Source organism: Procambarus clarkii, chromosome 38 (genome assembly GCF_040958095.1).
Source record: "Procambarus clarkii isolate CNS0578487 chromosome 38, FALCON_Pclarkii_2.0, whole genome shotgun sequence".
Classification (NCBI taxonomy): domain Eukaryota; kingdom Metazoa; phylum Arthropoda; class Malacostraca; order Decapoda; family Cambaridae; genus Procambarus; species Procambarus clarkii.
The window spans coordinates 13,847,082-13,865,765 of NC_091187.1; the positions used below are offsets into that span (position 1 = coordinate 13,847,082).

At 44.9% G+C, this 18,684-nt stretch overlaps 1 protein-coding gene across 1 annotated transcript in view; it reads left to right on the plus strand.

Annotated features, from left to right (window-relative positions):
• LOC123771901 (protein fem-1 homolog B) overlaps positions 1-18,684 on the plus strand; it is a 60,810-nt gene that overhangs the window by 28,260 nt on the left and 13,866 nt on the right. Inside the window, exons 5-8 of the mRNA XM_045764681.2 lie at positions 2,378-2,521; positions 9,466-9,609; positions 16,009-16,271; positions 16,390-16,494. Of these exons, the coding sequence (XP_045620637.1) occupies positions 2,378-2,521; positions 9,466-9,609; positions 16,009-16,271; positions 16,390-16,494 (656 nt within the window). The remainder of the gene's footprint in view (positions 1-2,377; positions 2,522-9,465; positions 9,610-16,008; positions 16,272-16,389; positions 16,495-18,684) is intronic.

Here is an 18,684-nt window from a genome sequence, read left to right on the forward strand (position 1 = left end):
TAGTTTTAAGATTCCACATTTTTACATATTCACTGTCTTCCCTTCCGAAAGGCATCTTGTGACTCCCTCGATAAGCAATCTTTTCTGTGGAGAGCCCCGGAGGCTCCTTGGAGTTTATTGGGCTGATATGTATGTATTAGACCATGGAATCAGTCAATTCGATTGGAGTTCTATGCCTACCGGTGACCACGAGCCAGAACCTGGCCCCCTCAGAGAGGCACGAGGGGCAATGGTCTATATAAACCCCCATGTGGTTGGAAGTATTCCATGTCTGCCATCAACCGGGTTAGGGACCCCAAAAAGGCAGGCATCCCAAAACAAACCTCACCTGGTTAAAAATTGCTACCGAAAGGCGAACTATCAAGCAGAACTCCCTATCCGAAAACAAGCAAACGAGCATGATGTCACAGCAGCCGCCGTGCCGCTATCTGCGCAGCTCTCTCCTCCCTGGGAGGGGGGAAGAGGGAGCCCCAGACCCCTATGCCAGCCATCCAACCCCAATTTCGAGGCTGATGTGTTGGGTGGCGGTCGTTCGACTCTGGCTCCTGTCTTTTTGCAGTGCTGTGCCTTTGCAGTGTTGTTCTGCTGTGTGGTGGTGTGAGAGCAAGGAGTAACTCACAGAGTAATGGGGCTGCATGTGCCTAGGGCCCGCTTCCCTAGGTGCCCTGGAAGTACTGCCCTTGCGACTTGGGTTTATCTTCCACAAGTTATTCAGGGACTACCTCCGTAGGGATCTTTTGCAGCTCAATGATTTCCTGCCCTTGGGATCAGCTGAGGTTTTCATATCTGCTGTTTGACCTTGGGTAGGAGGTAGTATGGTCACTGGTAGGGGCGCAAGATACTGTGCAGCTTGTCACCTGTTATCACAGCAGCCGGTTCTGTTCCTCCTGGAGACGTTATACTTTTGTGGGGGGTTTCTTTTTCTTTTTGTTTGTTGCCTGGTGGGGGTCTGCCCCTTAGTCATTGTCCATCCTGTTATTCTGGTGGTCCCCTGCTAGGTCCTCGTAGTTGTATACGTCGCAGGGGGTTCAGCTTTAGTTGTTCTCTCGGTAGTTTGGGCCAACCGGTTAGCAGTACCTTGCCTGGGTTTCCCTTAGCAGTCAGCCATCAATCTGTGCTCGCTCTCTCCTTGGAATCCGTGTGGGCCCCGACTCTTGGGTTTTTGTCCCTCCCCCCCCCCCCTTTTTTTTTTTTTTTTTTGCTGTTTGCAGATTCTGCTGTTGTGCAGTATCTGCAGGCGGCTTTGTCTAGCTGTCGCCTTATGTCTGACTTGTTGATTCTCTACTGTGGGTTTTTTTTTCCAGAAGGGTCATGCCAGGGTTCAGGGTTCTTTTGGTCGTGGCAGGCCAGTCATCACTCTGCATGTCAGTTGGCTTCTCATAAGGGGTGTCGGCCCTTTTGTAGGTCTCCCAATTGACGCGGTGATTGGGGGGGGGGGGAGGCTCGCACTGTTTTCTCACACCTGGTCCCATGATTTGTGAGCGTTTCGGGTTGTTTCCTTCGGCCTGTGGTGGCATTGGGTGGCTCCTCCTCCTTCGGGGGGTTCGGGGTTCGCAGGGCAGAGCTCTTCTCCTGCACTCTGTCAAGTCATCATGAATTGGTTGCACCTGGGAATATTCTCCCTCCCTCTGGTTGGCGGTATTCACATTTTTTATATTCAACCTCAGAACTGGGGTTGAATGATTGGCACAGGGGTCTGGGGCTACCCCTTTACCTTCCCATGAAGGGAGAAGCTGTACAGACAGCGGCACGGCGGCGGTTGTGACTTCATGCTTGATTGCTTGTTTTCGGATTGGGAGTTCTGCTTGATAGTTCAGCTTTTGTTCACAATTTTTAACCGGGTGGGGTTTGTTTTGGGACATCTACCTTTCTGGGTCCCTAACCCAGTTGAAGGCAGACATGGAATGCTTCCAACCACATGGGGGTTTCTTTAGGTCATTGCTCCTCATGCCTCTCTGAGGAGGCCAGGTTCTGACTCGTGGTCCCCAGTAAGCATAGAACTCCAATTGAATTGAATGATGCCACAGTCTAATACATACATATCAGCCTGGTAAGCTCTGGGGCACCTCCGGGACTCAGCTGGTAAAGAAAGGGCCACTGCATTCAACGCCATTTTTTTTTTTTTTTAATTTGTTGACACTTTTGCACCCATTGACAGGATAAATTCATTTATTCTTAGGTATCTTATTTCCAGAAATTGGTTGCTTGGTGTGCAAAAAGTAATGTATGAATAACAAGACAATTTTAGTGTTGTTTGACAAATGGTTATAGTAAGCTGTGTGCTATTGAAGTCAAGAATGATGATGTTATTGCTGAAATGACCGAAATTTATGGGTATATTCTATATTGATGCTAATTTAATGGTTTTGTTTTGCAGGTTCCCCATCCTGTAATATTTAGAGGAGCTGTGTTTGCTGACAATGCCCGTTTTGACAGATGCTTACAGCTGTGGATGCACGCTCTAAGATTAAAACAACTTAATAAAGTATGCGTTATGAAGGATCTTCTGAGATTTGCGCAGGTGACTACTATATGTATATGTAGGTGATGGTTCAGCCTGTCCTCTCGAGTTACCACAACAGACAGAAAATTGTGAATTTTGACATTCAAACCTAATCTGACCAACCTATCTGAGTTACATCATGCAAAGAAAACATGAATATTTGTGATTTATAGTTTTGTCCACTGGATTTTGACATCAAAATGCGATGTACGAATCGAGAAGACAGGTTGTATGGTTACTGCAAAGCTAATTATAACAACAGTTATAATTAGGCTGTGCATAGAATATCGCAAATTCTATGCGATATTCAAATCCAAATTCAAATCCATGGTTGAAACAAATAACTCAACCCACACATATGAAATTAAATGAAAGTGACAAAGTTTCAGTCTGTCGTGGACCAATATCAAGTTGTCTCATTTTGTCACTTTCATTTTACATGTGTGGGTTACATTATTAATTAGGCTGTATTGTGTTGAGTAATATTGGTAATATATTCGTCACATGAAATGGTTATTTTTCATTGAGTTATATTGAAACGTGGAGCGTGATTGTATGGAGAAAAGATGGGAAGCATTCTTTATATATTTCTCATGTCTACAGGTAACCTTGTTTCAGCAAACTTCTGTTTTGTACTTTTGTACAAAACCGGTCCATCTTGTACTCTCTGAGAGAGAATCGCAGAGTAATCCCTCATTTTCTGAGAGCCCCCATGAGCCACACCGGAAACCACAAGCCAGAACCTGGCCCGCTCAGAGAGGCACAAGGAGCAATGGCCTATAGAAACCCCCATGTGATTAGAAGCATTCTATGTTTGCCATCTATTGGGTTAGGCACCCAGTTAGGTAGGCATCCCAAAACAAACCACAGCTGATTAAAAATTGTGACTGAAAGCCGAACTAGCAAGCAGAACTCCCCAAACCGAAAAAAGCAAACAAGCACGACGTCACTTTTGCTGCCATGCCCCAGTCCCCCCACGCCAGTTCTGAGGCTGATGTGTTGAGTGGTGGTCGTTCGACTCTGGCTCCAGTCTTTGAGCAGTGCTGTGCCTTGTGGTGTTGTGCTGCGGTGTGGTGGTGTGCGAGCCAGGTGTAATTCCAGAAGTACTGGGGCTGCACGCCTAGGGTCACCTTCCCTAGGTGTCCTTTAAGTACTGCCCTTGCAGTTTGGGGTTACCTTCCATAGACTTTTGGGGGACTACCTCCACAGGGTTCTTTTGCTGCTCGGTGACTGGTGGCCGGCCCAGCCTTGGTTTCAGGCGCTGCTTGCTCGGTGTCTGAACCCAGGGTTCTTTCCGTGGCTCCGCCTTTTTCAGCAGATTGGTTTGGTCCTGTACGTGGCTGGTTCGATGTTCTCCGATCTTCACGTCTGGTCTTTCTGACACGGGTTTATCACCACTTGTATGGTGATCAGGTTGCTTCGTTGATGGTGTCCCACCTGCGGGTTTTGTTTCGGTGCAGTATGAAGTTTCCTGGCGGTCCTTTCGTCACTTTTTGTCTCTTTGTAGGTTGTCTTTGATTTCTGATCAGGTTGTTTTGTCTTTTCTCTCTTGGATGTTTCAGGACCGTCATCTTATGCTGAATACTGTCGTCTTGTATCATGTGATGCTGGCGGAGCCGCTTCAGCTTGCATTCGGGGTGGATTTCACGTCTGCTCCATTCTGCGAACTATCTTTTGCGTTGTTTCACCTCCAGGCTACTCATGTGCCACCTGAGCCGTCCTGCTCGTTGGACTGGATGCTCTCTCTTCTCTCTTCTCCTCGGTTTGTGGTGGCCCCTTCGGTTCAAGATTGTTTTTCTAAGGCTCTTTTTCTTGTTGACATTGGCCTCTGGGGGTTGGGTTGGGGAGCTTCATGCTCCCCTTCAGCGCAGGGGTTTCTGCTCTTTCGGTCCTGGTGGTCGGTTTGTTCATTTGTAGCCATCTCCTTTTCTGGCGAAGAATGAAACTGCTGTTTTCCGGAGGGGTTCGTGGGTTGTTGATGCTTGGTTGGTTTGGCAGGGGGTGAATCATACCTTGTGTCCGGTTGCGGCTCTTTGCTGTTACTTACAAGCCACGGCCTCGGTGGCTGGGGACGTGCTTTGGGTGGACCCAGTTTCCCTTTTTCACTGTTTCAGGGTTTGCATCTTGCAGGTCGTCCTCAGGGTTATTCGGTTCAGCCAGCCTGCGGTCTATCCTTGTGCCCACAATGTTTATAAGTTCGCGGCTTTGGCTGCTGTTTTTGGTAACATGTCCTGGGCTGACATTCGTTCTTTGTCAGTTGAACAGGGTCCTGGCTGCATGGTACCTTGTTAATGTTCCTAGCCCTGTTTGGGCATGTATATCCTTGGGGTCACAGGTTGCAGCCAGTTGTCTCGACTTCAAGTTGAGGAGCGAGTGGCGACCGCCTCCGGGGTAAGTCCCTCTTTTTATTGTCTTTGGTTAGGTAGTTCCGGGGAGCCGGAGGGGGGCTCTCCACAGAAAACCAGCGTTGAATGTAATGAAATGTCATTTTTTTGGGTGAGTTTTAGAGGCTTCCCGGCAACCCTCCCTCCCTATGGTCGGCATTTTTTTCTCGTTTTTGATATCCAGCCTCTGAACTGGGGTTGGTTAGCCAGCATGGGGGGTCTGGGACTCCCCCTTCCCCCTCCCAGGGAGGGAGGAGCTGTGCAGACAGCGGCACGGCGGCAAAGTGACATCATGCTTGTTTGCTTGTTTTTGGTTTGGGGAGTTGTGCTTGCTAGTTCAGCTTTTGGTCACAATTTTTAACCAGCTGTAGTTTGTTTTGGGATGCCTACCTTTCTGGGTGCCTAACCCGGTACATGGCAGACATAGAATGCTTCCAACAACATGGGAGTTTCTATAGGCCATTGCTCCTCGTTCTTCTTTGAAGGGGCCAGGTTCTGGCTTGTGGTCCCCGGTAGGCATAGAGCTCCAATCGAATTGACTGGTGCCATGGTCTAATATATACATATCAGCCCGGTAAGCAGCTCCAGGGAGCCACTGGGACTCTCCCAGAAAATGGTGTTTAATTACATTCAACTTTTTTTTTTTTTTTTTTTTTTTTGACTGTTGCACCCATTGACAGGATCAAGTCATTTATTCCTAGGTATCTTACTTCCACAAATTGATTGCTTGGTGCTCAAAAAGTAATGTATGAATAGTAAGACAATTTTAGTGTTGTTTGACAAATGGTTATAGTAAGCTGTGTGCTATTAAAGTCAAGTATGATAATAAAAATGAAAATGAAATATGTGAAACATTAAACGAAAAGTTCCAAAGTGTGATTGTACAAAATGAAATCTTCAGGGAACCAGACACAATAAGAATTCCAGAGAACAACATAGAGCACATAGAGGTGTCTAGAGACGAAGTGGAAAAAATGCTCAAGGAGCTAAGTAAGAACAAAGCATTTGGTCAAGATGGAGTTTCACCATGGGTTCTGATAGAATGTGCACCTGAGCTCAGCATTCCACTTTAACTGATTTTTCAGGCATCCCTGTGTACAGGAGTTGTAGCTGATGTGTGGAAAAAGGCTAACATAGTTCCAATCTACAAAAGTGGCAGCAGAGAAGACCCCTTCAATTATAGACCTGTATCATTGACAAGTGTAATAGTCAAAATATTGGAAAAAATATTAAAACTAAATGGGTAGAACACCTGGAGAAAAATTATATAATATCAGACAGACAGTATGATTTTCAATCTGGAAGATCCTGTTTAACGAATTTACTCAGTTTCTATGATCGATCCACAGAGATTTTACAGGAAGAGATGGTTGGATTGACTGCATCTATCTGGACCTAAAGAAAGGCTTTTGACAGAGTTCCACATAAGAGGTTGTGCTGAAAACTGGAACATTTTGAAGGGGTGACAGGTAAGCTTCTAACATGGATGAAAAATTTCCTTACTGATAGAAAAATGAGGGCCGTAATCAGAGGCAATGTATCCGATTGAAGGAATGTCACAAGTGGAGTACCACAGGGTTCAGTTCTTGCACCGGTAATGTTCATTGTTTACAAAAATGATATTCCAGATGGAATACAGAATTATACGAACATGTTTGCTGATGATGCTAAGACAATAGGGCAGATAAGAAACCTAGATGATTGTCATGCCATTCAAGAAGACCTGGACCACTTGGCAAATGGAATTTAATGTGAATAAATGCCATGTTATGGAATGTGGAATTGGAGAACATAGACCCCACACAACCTATAAATTATGTGAGAAATTTTTAAAGAATTTTGACAAAGAAAGGGATCTTGGGATGGTTCTAGATAGAAAACTATCACCTGAGGACCACATAAAGAACATTGCGCGAGGAGCCTATCTTGAGGTTATCTTGAGATGATTTTGGGGCTTAGTGTCCCCGCGGCCCGGTCCTCGACCAGGCCTTCTTTTTGTTACACACCCCTAGGAAACATAAGCCCATAGCAGCTGTCTAACTCCCAGGTACCTATTTACTGATAGGTGACTGGGGCATCAGGGTGAAAGAAACATTTTGCCCATTTGTCTCCGTCTCCACCGGGAATCGAACCCGGAACCTCAGAACTACGAATCCGAAGTGCTGTCCACCCAGCTGTCCGGCGCCCTATGCTACACTTTCTAACTTCAGAATTGCTTTTAAATACATGGATGGAGAAATACTAAATGAATTGTTCATGACTTTTGTTAGAACAAAGCTGGAATATGCAGCGATTGTATGGTGCCCATATCTTAAGAAGCACATCAACAAACTGGAAAAGATGCAAAGACATGCCACTAAGTGGCTCCCAGAACTGAAGGACAAGAGCTATGAGGAGAGGTTAGAGGCATTAAATATGCAAAAACTAGAAGATAGAAGAAAAAGAGGTGATATGATCACTACATACAAAATAGTAACAGGAATCAATAAAATTGATAGGGAAGAATTCCTGAGACCTGGAACTTCAAGAACAAGAGGTCATAGATTTAAACTAATGAAACAAAGCTGCCGGAGAAATATAAGAGAATTCACTTTTGTAAACAGAGTGGTAGACAGTACAAGTTAGGTGAGAAGGTGGTAGAGGCCAAAACCGTCAGTAATTTCAAGGCGTTTTATGACAGAGTGCTGGGAAAACGGGACACCATGAGCGTAGCTCTCATCCTGAAACTACACTTAGGTAATTACATGCGAGACACCTCAACCTTAGGACTCCTTAATAGCCTACTGGAGACAGAGCCAGAACCTGGCCATCTCACAGGGAAGCAGGGGGGATTGGTACGATCCTCCTCACCAAGGAAACATCTAGAAAATAAGAGAAGTAAAAGACAATTGCCAGATCCACAGACAAATAAAGAAATGAAGTAGCAAGTGACTGCCAATGTCTTGCTCAGCAGTTAGGTGGAACTTACCCACCACCCTCGCTTCGGGCTAGCCATAACCAAGCGGCAGCACCATCGGAAGCTCTCTCTCTCCCCATGTCATTAGAGTCCTGTTGTTGATGATCCTGTGAGGATTGCTATGACGAGGTTTGAATCCTCGTCACGGTCCATGTGGATTTGTTCATTGATGCATCACGCTATTGTGATTTCTGTGTGTAATTGCTATGTTCTACATGTTCTTTGATGCAAATAACATTATTGACAGCCTGAGGCATCATTTGCATTTGAAAACACAATAGCAAATACATTACAGATATATAGAATATATAACATATTCAATGCGTGTGCAGTTACAATTTCTCGCTAAACATGCAAAACTAGGATATTATTATTACATTGTGTCTGTGTGTGCCAGATATCTTCTCTGTATTCCTTCTATTTCAGCAATATCTCCTGCTCTAAAGGGAGAAGTGAGTATGGAGCAGTATTTAAGATGGGACAGCACAAGTGATTTGAATTTTTATAAGCAATGCATGGGATCCCTGGATTTGTAGGTTCTCATAATCCATCGTATCTTTTTCTAGCTAATGATGTATTTGCTTGGTTATGCTCCCTAAACATTAGGTCGTCACTTATCGTTATTTCTAGATCCTTAACATGTTGCTTTCCTACTATGGGCAGATTTGGTTGTGATTTGTACCTTGTAATTTTCTTACGTTCTTCATTTTTACCATACCTAAGGACTTGGAATTTATCACTGTTAAACATGTTACTTCCTGCCCAATTGAAAACTTTATTAATACTGTATTAGGTTTTAGTTTTAAGTGTCTTCTACAGAAGCAATTTTCATGCTGATTTTTGTGTCATCTGTAAAGATGATACGAAGTTGTGACTTCTATTTTTGTCTATATCCAGCCCATCCTCCTGTTTACATGTACCACTTCCGGAGGAGAATGTGGAGCTCCCAAACCCGACAACTGGTTGCTAGGGCCAACAAAAATAGAGCTTTAACCCTTGGGCTGTGCACATATTAATAGCTGATAACCCCCAGATGCACAAGAAAATAAATATACAATCCTTGATCACAGAAAAAAAAAAAAAGTTAATTGATTGACAGTTGAGAGGCGGGCCGAAAGAGTCAGAGCCCAACCCTCGCAAGCACAACTAAGTGAATACAACTAGTGAATACATGTCCATACAACTAAGTGAATACATGTCCAACCCATGCTTGAAACAATCAAGGGACCCTACCCCCACCACGCCACACGGCAATTGGTTCCACAAATTAACCACACTCCTCCACACACACACAAGAACCAGCACCCCCTCCCCCATCAAATCCAAACTCATCCAACTTGGACCCATTGTTTTGTATTCCACCCCGTGTCGACGCTTTTAATACCCCATCAACATCCTCTTTGCTCTGCCCACCTACGACAGTATGCCAATTGACAGTTTACTTTTACTGTCAATTGTGGGGTGTATTTGGTGAAGAGATTGCTAGAAAAAATATATATGTCAAATTGGCATTTAGTTAATGCAGTATAAAGGATATAAATGTTTTTATTGGATTAGAACATGAGTTTCAGTATTAATAATTGCATTTAATTGCAAACACATTATTATCCACTTCTCTTCAGGTTTTTTCGCAAATGTTGCATGTTGGCGTGCAGTTGGAGTTTGATGCCGTACACGAGGTGTTGGGTGCTACTGTTCTAGAACTAAAGAGAAATCAAGAAAAGATACAGAATCCAGGTCCTAAAGATGACGTAGAGACAGTTAAGGTAAGTAATACACACACCTTTTCTGTGGGGGAGCCCCGTCGGCTCCCTGAAGCTATCCAAACTGATATGTGCTATATTAGTTTGAGGTCATCAGTCACAGGAGTCCTTTTGCCTACCAGGGTCTACGAGCCAGAACCTGGCCCCCTCAGAGGCGCAGGGAGCAATGGCCTATGAGCACTTTACATTTAAAGTTTGCCATAATTGCCATTGACCGGGAAGGACCCAGAAAGGTAGGCAAATCAAAACAGACCACTGTCTGGTTAACCTGTGCACTCTTCATCCGAAAATACCAAAATAACTCCTCTAGAAAGAAAACCAGACAAGCAACCCTTCATGTGACTAGTACTTCCACTCAATAGTGTTACCCCGCTTCCCACTTCTCGGTGATGAGGGGTAACCTCATCACTGCCTCCTGCATTCCCTTTCCTTCCTACTATGCCTCTGGACATGTTCTTTTTCATGTCTGAGGCTCCTTTGGGCACTCGGTTTCCACCTATGTCCCATTATGGGGGTGTACCAGTCGTATTGCTTCATTCATTTTTTATACCCTGTCCGTTTCCCTGAGGAATTGTAGGTGGTGGTCATGTCTCCCAGTCTAGTGTTCCTGGGGCTGTCTTGTCTTGTGTACGAGACTGTGGTACTTCTGTGTATTATTATCTCAGTCTTGTATTTACGGACTGTGGTCATTGGCTTGTTTTCATTGTTTTATTATGGGCACCGATTTTGTTGCTAACGACCTTGCCTTGTATGCTCGTCTGGTTCCCTAGCCTCTGGCGCTCAGTATCCTGTCCATATTATGGCTGTTTTAGCCATGGGGCTTATTTTTATCTGAAGGAAAAAATTTATTTTTAATTAACATTGTGCGTCTTATCTGCTGGCAAATGTGGTAGGTAGGTCTTCACACCCTGGTTCGTTTCAAGGTATCCTTGGGTTCCTCGGATTCGTCTTTTGGAGGTTTTCTTTCTCTGGGCGTCTCCTTGCTGAGGTCTGGGAGGCCCTTGGCGCGTACTGCCTGTGACACCCGGTTTATGCCTCTGTATTGGATCCAGTTTTGTTTGAGTTCAGTTCCTCTTACACTGTTTGGGTGCGTCTTCAAGGTTTTGGTGTCTTCCTGGCTGGCAGTCTGCCTCGACAACTGGTTGGTGTGGGTTCCCTGCCGGTCTGCTTGTCTGCTAGCTGGGGTTCTGGTTCTTTTCCAGCTTGCCGGATTTGGATTCCTGGTAACTCGGTGGAAATCCCACTTGGTTCCGTCTCGGGTTTGGGCTTGGCTTGGCCTAGTGTGGGGTTCTCGGGCTGCGTCTGTTTCTTTCCCTTGTGCGGTTTTGCTTCGGTTGCGGTCCCACCTTCAACTGTTGAGGGGTATCTGGGTCATTCAGCTGTGCGGGAACCTGCACTTTGCCCTGCTGGTTTATCCACTGGGCAGGGTTTGGCTTCGGAGGCTGTTCTGGTATCTTCGAAACGGCATCTTTTGACGCTCTCACATTCGCTGGGTTCATTTCCCGGTGTCCTTGCATTGGTTGCTGTGTCTCTGGCTTCCTCTTCGGAGTTTTTGAGGTTTGGTGCCTTGGCCCCTTTCTCTTCTCCTCGCTTGACGTGTTCGTGGATGCCTTGTATCTCAGTTGGGGATTTATGACCAGCGCTCGTTCAGCCGGACAGGGGTGTTGGGCACCGTCCTTCCTTCGAGCTTACAGCATGGTGTGGAACGTTACGACTGTGTGGCAGGTGCTGCACCGGATCTGGCTACGGCTTCCTCGGGGCTTGGTGATCTGGCTCAATTTGGACTGCTCACCCATGGTTCATTGTCTTAAGTGAGGGAGGGGGGTGTCTCTTCGGTCTGTGGCTTTGGGCTGATCGCTTCAGGTAGTTCTTCTGCCAAGTTCTTAGTAATTACATAAGTGATTACCTAAGTGTAGTTACAGGATGAGAGCTATGCTCGTGGTGTCTTGTCTTCCCAGCACTCTTTGTCATATAACGCTTTGAAACTACTGACGGTCTTGGCCTCCACCACCTTCTCACCTAACTTGTTCCAACCGTCTACCACTCTGTTTGCGAAGGTGAATTTTCTTATATTTCTTTGGCATCTGTGTTTAGCTAGTTTAAATCTATGACCTCTTGTTCTTAAAGTTCCAGGTCTCAGGATATCTTCCCTATCGATTTGATCAATTCCTATTACTATATTGTATGTAGTGATCATATCACCTCTTTTTCTTCTGTCTTCTAGTTTTGGCATATTTAATGCCTCTAACTTCTCCTCGTAGCTCTTGCCCTTCAGTTCTGGGAGCCACTTAGTAGCATGTCTTTGCACCTTTTCCAGTTTGTTGGTGTGCTTAAGATATGGGCACCACACAACCACTGCATATTCTAGCTTTGGCCTAACAAAAGTCGTGAACAATTTCTTTAGTATATCGCCATCCATGTCTTTAAAAGCAATTCTGAAGTTAGAAAGCGTGGCATAGGCTCCTCGCACAATATTCTTTATGTGGTCCTCAGGTGATAGTTTTCTATCTAGAACCACCCCTAGATCTCTTTCTTTATCAGAATTCTTTAAAGATTTCTCACATAATATATAGGTTGTGTGGGGTCTATGTTCTCCTATTTCACATTCCATAACATGGCATTTATTAACATTAAATTCCATTTGCCAAGTGGTGCTCCATATAATTATTTTGTCCAGGTCATCTTGAAGGGCATGACAATCATCTAAGTTTCTTATCCTTCCTATTATCTTAGCATCATCAGCAAACATGTTCATATAATTCTGTATACCAACTGGTAGATCATTTATGTAGACATTAAACATCACTGGTGCAAGAACTGAACCCTGTGGTACTCCACTTGTGACATTTCTCCAGTCCGATACATTGCCTCTGATCACTGCCCTCATTTTTCTATCAGTCAGAAAATTTTTCATCCATGTTAGAAGCTTACCTGTCACCCCTCCAATATTTTCCAGTTTCCAGAACAACCTCTTATGTGGAACTTTGTCGAAAGCCTTTTTTAGGTCCAGATAGATGCAGTCAACCCAACCATCTCTTTCCTGTACTATCTCTGTTGCTCGATCATAGAAACTGAGTAAATTCAATACACAGGATCTTTTAGATCGAAAACCATACTGTCTGTCTGATATTATATCATTTCTCTCCAGGTGTTCTACCCATTTAGTTTTAATTATTTTTTCCAATATTTTGACTATTACACTTGTCAATGATACAGGTCTATAATTAAGGGGGTCTTCCCTGCTTCCACTTTTGTAGATTGGAACTATGTTAGCCTTTTTCCACACATCAGCTACAACTCTGTTTAGCTCTCCGTGCTGCTCACTTTCAGGATGTGTCCAAAGTCCTGGCAGGTGGCCCGTCATGCTTCATTCCTCTTTCCACGGAATGGACGATCGCCAGCGCCTTCTTCCTCCTGGTTTGTCAGACATACGGGTGCCCAGAGGTGGACCTCTTCGCAATGGCGTGGTCTCGGCATCTCCCATTGTATGTGGGGCTGTTACCCAACTGTGAGGCCTCGTGGTGGATTCTTTTTGGCAGGACTGGTCGAGGTGGGGTTCCTGTTCCTCTTTCCCCCTGGTCCAGCAGTTGCTCCGTGTTCTGGCTCGGCTGGATTCATATTGGGGGTAAGTGGTTCCACAGTCCATTGTGGCTGGCTCGGCCTTGGTGTCAGGTGCTGCTTGCTCTATGTCCAAACCCGGACATTTTTCTGTGGCTCCGCCTCTTTCAGCAAGTCTGATCAGTGAGGTATCTCGCTTCTTTGCCTTACTGCTCTGCACTACGTGTGTGGCCTTTCTGGCGCGTGTGTATCACCATTTGTATGGTGATTAGGTGGCTTCTTTGATGGTTTCCCACCTATGTTCTTCTCAGTGACAGTATGTAGTTTCTTGTCGGTCTTCCTGTCATTTTCTTTCTCTTAGTCAGTTTTCGTTGATTTTGGACCAGGTTGTTTGTCCTTTCTCTCTTGGCATTTTCTGGATCAGCATCTCATGCCTCCTACTGTCGTTTCTTATTGCAAGGCGTTGGCAGAGCCTCTCCAGCTTGCTTTTGGGGTGGATGTTGCTTCCATTTCGTTCTGCAAGCTTTCACTTGCATTTTTTCACCTTCGGCCTGCTCATGCGCTGCCTGAGCCTTCTTGGTCTTTAGACTGTGTTTAGACTTGCTATTCTTTCTTCTCCTTGCTTTGTTTTGGGCCCTTCATTTCAGGAGGGCTTTTGGAAGGCCTTGTTTATGTCGACCTTGGACTCTGGGGGTCGTGTTGGGGAGCTTCATGCTCTCCTCCTCCGATGGGGATCCTGTACGTTTGGTCCCGGTGGTCATTTTGTTCGTTTGCAGCCTTCTTCTTTTCTGGTGAAGAATACGGTGGGCTTCCAGAGGGATCCGTTGGTTGCTGATGCTTGGTTGATTAGGCCGGAGGTGCATCACGTGTTGTGTCCGGCGATGGCTTTACACCACTACCTGGTTGATACCTGGTTGATGGGGTTCTGGGAGTTCTTCTACTCCCCAAGCCCGGCCCGAGGCCAGGCTCGACTTGTGAGAGTTTGGTCCACCAGGCTGTTGCTTGGAGCGGCCCGCAGGGCCGCTCCAAGAGTACCTGCGGGCCACTGGTTCAGTGATGATGGACACTCTTTGGGGTGGATCCAGTTTCCCTAGTTTCCTGTTCCCAGGCTCGTGTGTCTCAGGTAGTCCACAGTGTCATAAAGTCCAGCCAGCTTGTGGTCTACCTCGTGCTCATGACATACGGAAGTACGCTGTACTCGCCGCGGTTTTTGGAAACATGTCTTGGCTTGCATTCGGACATGGGGGTTTTGGAGGTCGAACAGGGTCCTTGCTGCCAGATATCTAGTGAATGTTCCAGGCCCTCTCCGTCCTTGTGTAGCTTTGGGGCGTATGTCGCGGCCGTCGGTCTCTTCTTCGACTTGAGCCCTGTGGTGCTGCCGCCTCCCAGGTAAGTCCGTTTTTCCTTATCTTGGTAGTTAGCTTCAGGGGGCTGACAGGGTGATCATGGTCATCGAACAAAGTCATCAGGTGTTGCGTCCGGTTGTGGCTCTGCGCTATTACTTGTGCACCTTGGCTTCTGTGGTCATGGACACACTTTTGGTTGATCCGATTTCCCTTGTTCCTTGTTCCAGGACTCGGGTCTCTCAGGTCGTCTGCAGGGTTATTAAATCTAGCCAGCCTGCGGTCTACCCTTGTGCCCATGATGTTCATAAGTATGCTGCTCTGACCACTGTGTTTGGGAACATGTCTCGGGCTGACATTCAGGCACGGGGGTTTTGGAGGTTGAACAGGGTCCTGGCCGCCCATTATTTGGTGAATATTCCTGGCCCCAGTCGTTCATGTGTTTCCTTGGGTCACAGGTTGCAGCCAGTTGTCTCATCTTTGGGTTGAGGCATGCGCTGTGGCCACCTCCCGGGTAAGTCCCTTTTTTACTTATCTTTGGTTATGTAGCTCCAGGGAGCCAAAGGGGCTCCCTAAGGAAACCAGCATTGAATGTAATGAAATGCCATTTTCTGGGTGAGCCGCGGAGGCTTCCTGACACCCTTTCTCTCTCCAGTCCGCGGTTTTGTTTTGTTTTTGATGCTTAGCCTCCGAACTGAGGTGTGGGCAGCCAGCACGAGGGTCTGGGGCTGCCCCCTTCCAGAGGTGGGGAGAGCTGTGAGGACAAGCTATGTAGTTGTGGTGGATGACTATTGCTTGTTAACTTCTTTCCTTTGTTTTCTTTTGGCGAGTTCTGTTTCTCTGTTCGGTCTTGGGTTTTTTGCAATTTCCTACCAAGTGGGGTTTGTTTTGAGATGTCTACCTTTCTAGGTGCCTAACCCTGGTTGATATCAGACATGGCATACCATGAAAGACAAAGGGGGGTTTCCTTAGGCCATTGCTCCCTCGCCTCTCTGAGGGAGCCTAACTCTCTGAGGCTAGTGGTCCCCGGTAGGCAGAATGCCACTGACTGAAGCCCCAGACTAATATAGCATATATCAGTCCGATAGCTCCAGAGAGTCAAATGGACGTCCCACTGAAAAAAAAAACAAATTGGGTTTTGAGATTTGAATATTCCTGCCAAAAATTTAGCATCAAATACTCACTAATATCTGTTTTATTATATGGTGTACTTTGTATATACTTTCCTATGATTTGTATTTAATTAATTTGATTGTTTTAGGTTCATGTTGGCAAATCACCATTATTGCCAAAATCTTTTTGGTAGTCGAGGCAACTTAATTAAAAATTTTCTTTTATAATTGACATTTCTTTAAAATGAAGCTCAAATGTACCTAATAAATTAGGCTATTTAATGACAATAATAGTGTAAAAAAAATTGAAAAGTAACCACTAAAATGATCTGGGCTCCTCGAAGCCTTTTCTCAATATTTATGTAACTAATTCTTCTGTTTGTGTGCAGGATGAAATGGAAAGTAACATGATCACAGCTCTTTACCTGATCATGATTGCAATGTGTGTGGCAAAGGGTCGTTCAACATCTCAACACGGTGGTGTTGCAAATGGCGGTGTTGGAGGAAATAACGGTATTGGGGGACTTAATGGAGGCATTGGAATTGCGGGGTTTGCAATTCGTAGTGTAGATGGAGATTCCGTGAGACAGTCTCCTCAGCACTTAAATCAGGTCGTGGAGAAAGAATCTCAAGTACATCACACTGTTTATGGGTATGTTGGACAAATCTATATCATAACATTATGAATGTTTTGAAATATTTTTCTTTCTGGAGTGGTTATTAAGAATATTTAAAGCATTTTGATAATGTAATGTTACATGTCATTACAGCCTTGTTCGAGTTGAAGCAAGAACGCGCTCTGGACAAACCTTGCTGCATCTTGCGGTCAATCCAGAAACCCCAGTTGATGACTTCCACACAAATCATATTTGCAGGTAGAGTAGTTGGATCAATATTGTGAGTAGTAGTCTGAAAAATATCTGAAAGAACTTCAGTTACTTATTCATTTACTTATTACCTTAATACTTATTACTTCAGTTACTTATTACCTCTTCATACTTATTCATATGCACACACTTGTCAAAATTTATTGATTGAATTGGCTATGATTACCAATGCATAATGTGTCAACCAAAATATAAAGGGTTGAATATAATGAAATGCCCCCTCTCTGGTTGGCTTGGTGTAGCTTCTAATGCTTGTACACTGGTACAGTACTACCAAACCTTAGCTCCACATACCAGGTCTTGGAGACCCATCCATTGCCTATTGGAGGCAATGAGCCAGAATCTGGCTCATTTTTTTAAAGTGAGCAAAGCCTGAGGATTGGACATGAACTCAAAATCAGATTAAAATCCACCAGAAAGCACAGGCACAGCAAAACGGCAATCGTTTGAAGGAAATTATGTAACCCCAGTTAAGACCCACAAGTGGTCACTGCTGCAGGATACACATCCTAACTGATTTGCCTGATCATTATTGGATGGTAACCTGGTCACTCACTGTCCCAGCTATCTTATCTGCTCACTTGGAAACCATCCATGCCAAAACTTTCCCAACTCTATGAGAAAGAAGGAACAGAACCGGGATGGGGTTCCCACCTTCCTCCTTGGGTTCCTTGGGCCCCACCAGAAAAAAATGACAGGAGAAAGAAGGCTGAAAAGACTGCATCTTCCTTAACTTTCAAATAGCATTTAATTTTGTTTGTCATAATAGGTTAGTTTATATGGTGAAGAGACAATATTGGATAAGTGAAAGAACACTTGAGCTGGATAAAGGAGTACCTAACAAATGGAAAATAAAAGGTCATAGTGAGAAAGGTTTTAAGCTGGAGGGATGTGACAAGTGTGAGATTAACTATGGATTGGTCATGTGCCATTACTGTATGTGTTGGAACTCAATGTGTCTCAGGATAGATATATTCAAGTTATATTAATCATGTATGTCACTAGCATGTACCAGTCCTCCTACAATGAGGGTACCAGCTTGGCAGGGAACACAAGGGATAATCTAAACATAGCTAGAAGTTAATCCATATATATATATACATATATATATACATATATATATACACACACACAATATACAATATTGTGTGTATATATATTGTGTACACTATATTGAATATTTACACCAGCCTACACCACCACCTAGAGTCACAAACCGTGATCCACATGAGCATCCAATGTCACATCCTAAATTCTAATATCATTAATCTCTAAATCTCTGATCTCTAGAGATTTACCTTTCTCAAATCACCAGCCAAATGGAGGCTGGTGATTTGACTCAGGAAACAAACTCACAGAATTCATCACGAGATGTCGGCTGGCTACTCGGCGAGTGCGAGGCGAGGCGAGTCGCGACCACCTGGGCATGTTAAACCAATACTCAGCTAACCCGGCTGAATCCATACCATACCTCCTGCATTGAGGTCCTGTCCAGAATGAGACCTGCCAAATGGTCTCTCTTTATCTCTCTTTATTCAGCCTCCTCAGACCATTCCTAGTCAACATGTTAACCAATGAGGCCAGACAAAGTCCGTCATATACATATTGCACTTCCGGTCACCTATCTGACTTGACGCCTCTACTCGAGAGTCGTGGGTAGTCAAACCTTGCCTACCGTGACTACTGACCCAGAGAGCCAACTGCCAACTGGCTCAAATCGATTTGCCACACTCATAACTATCTCCACATGCTCCCTAAACCACTTCTGCTGCCAGTACATAAGAGAGAGAGAGAGACTTAACCTAATGTTTACACGATAATCTGGGTACAACATATGTAATTTCTGTGGGAAGCCCCTACGGCTCCCTGGAGCTTATCGGGCCAATGTATGTTATGTTAGACCGGGACATTAGCTATGGAGTTTAGACCTACCAGGGACCAGCGCCAGAACCTGGCCCCTTCAGAGAGGTTTCAGGGAACAATGGCCTTGGAAAACCCCATTATGGTTGGGAGTTTTCCTTATCTGCCATCGACCGGGGTTAGGCACCCAGAAAGGTAGGTGTAACAAAACAAACTCCACATGGTAAGAAACTACAACAAAAAAACGAACAGAGAGGTAGAAACTCCCTACAATCCCAAGGAAACAATCAATCAATCAATTTACTGCTGCGCCGGTCG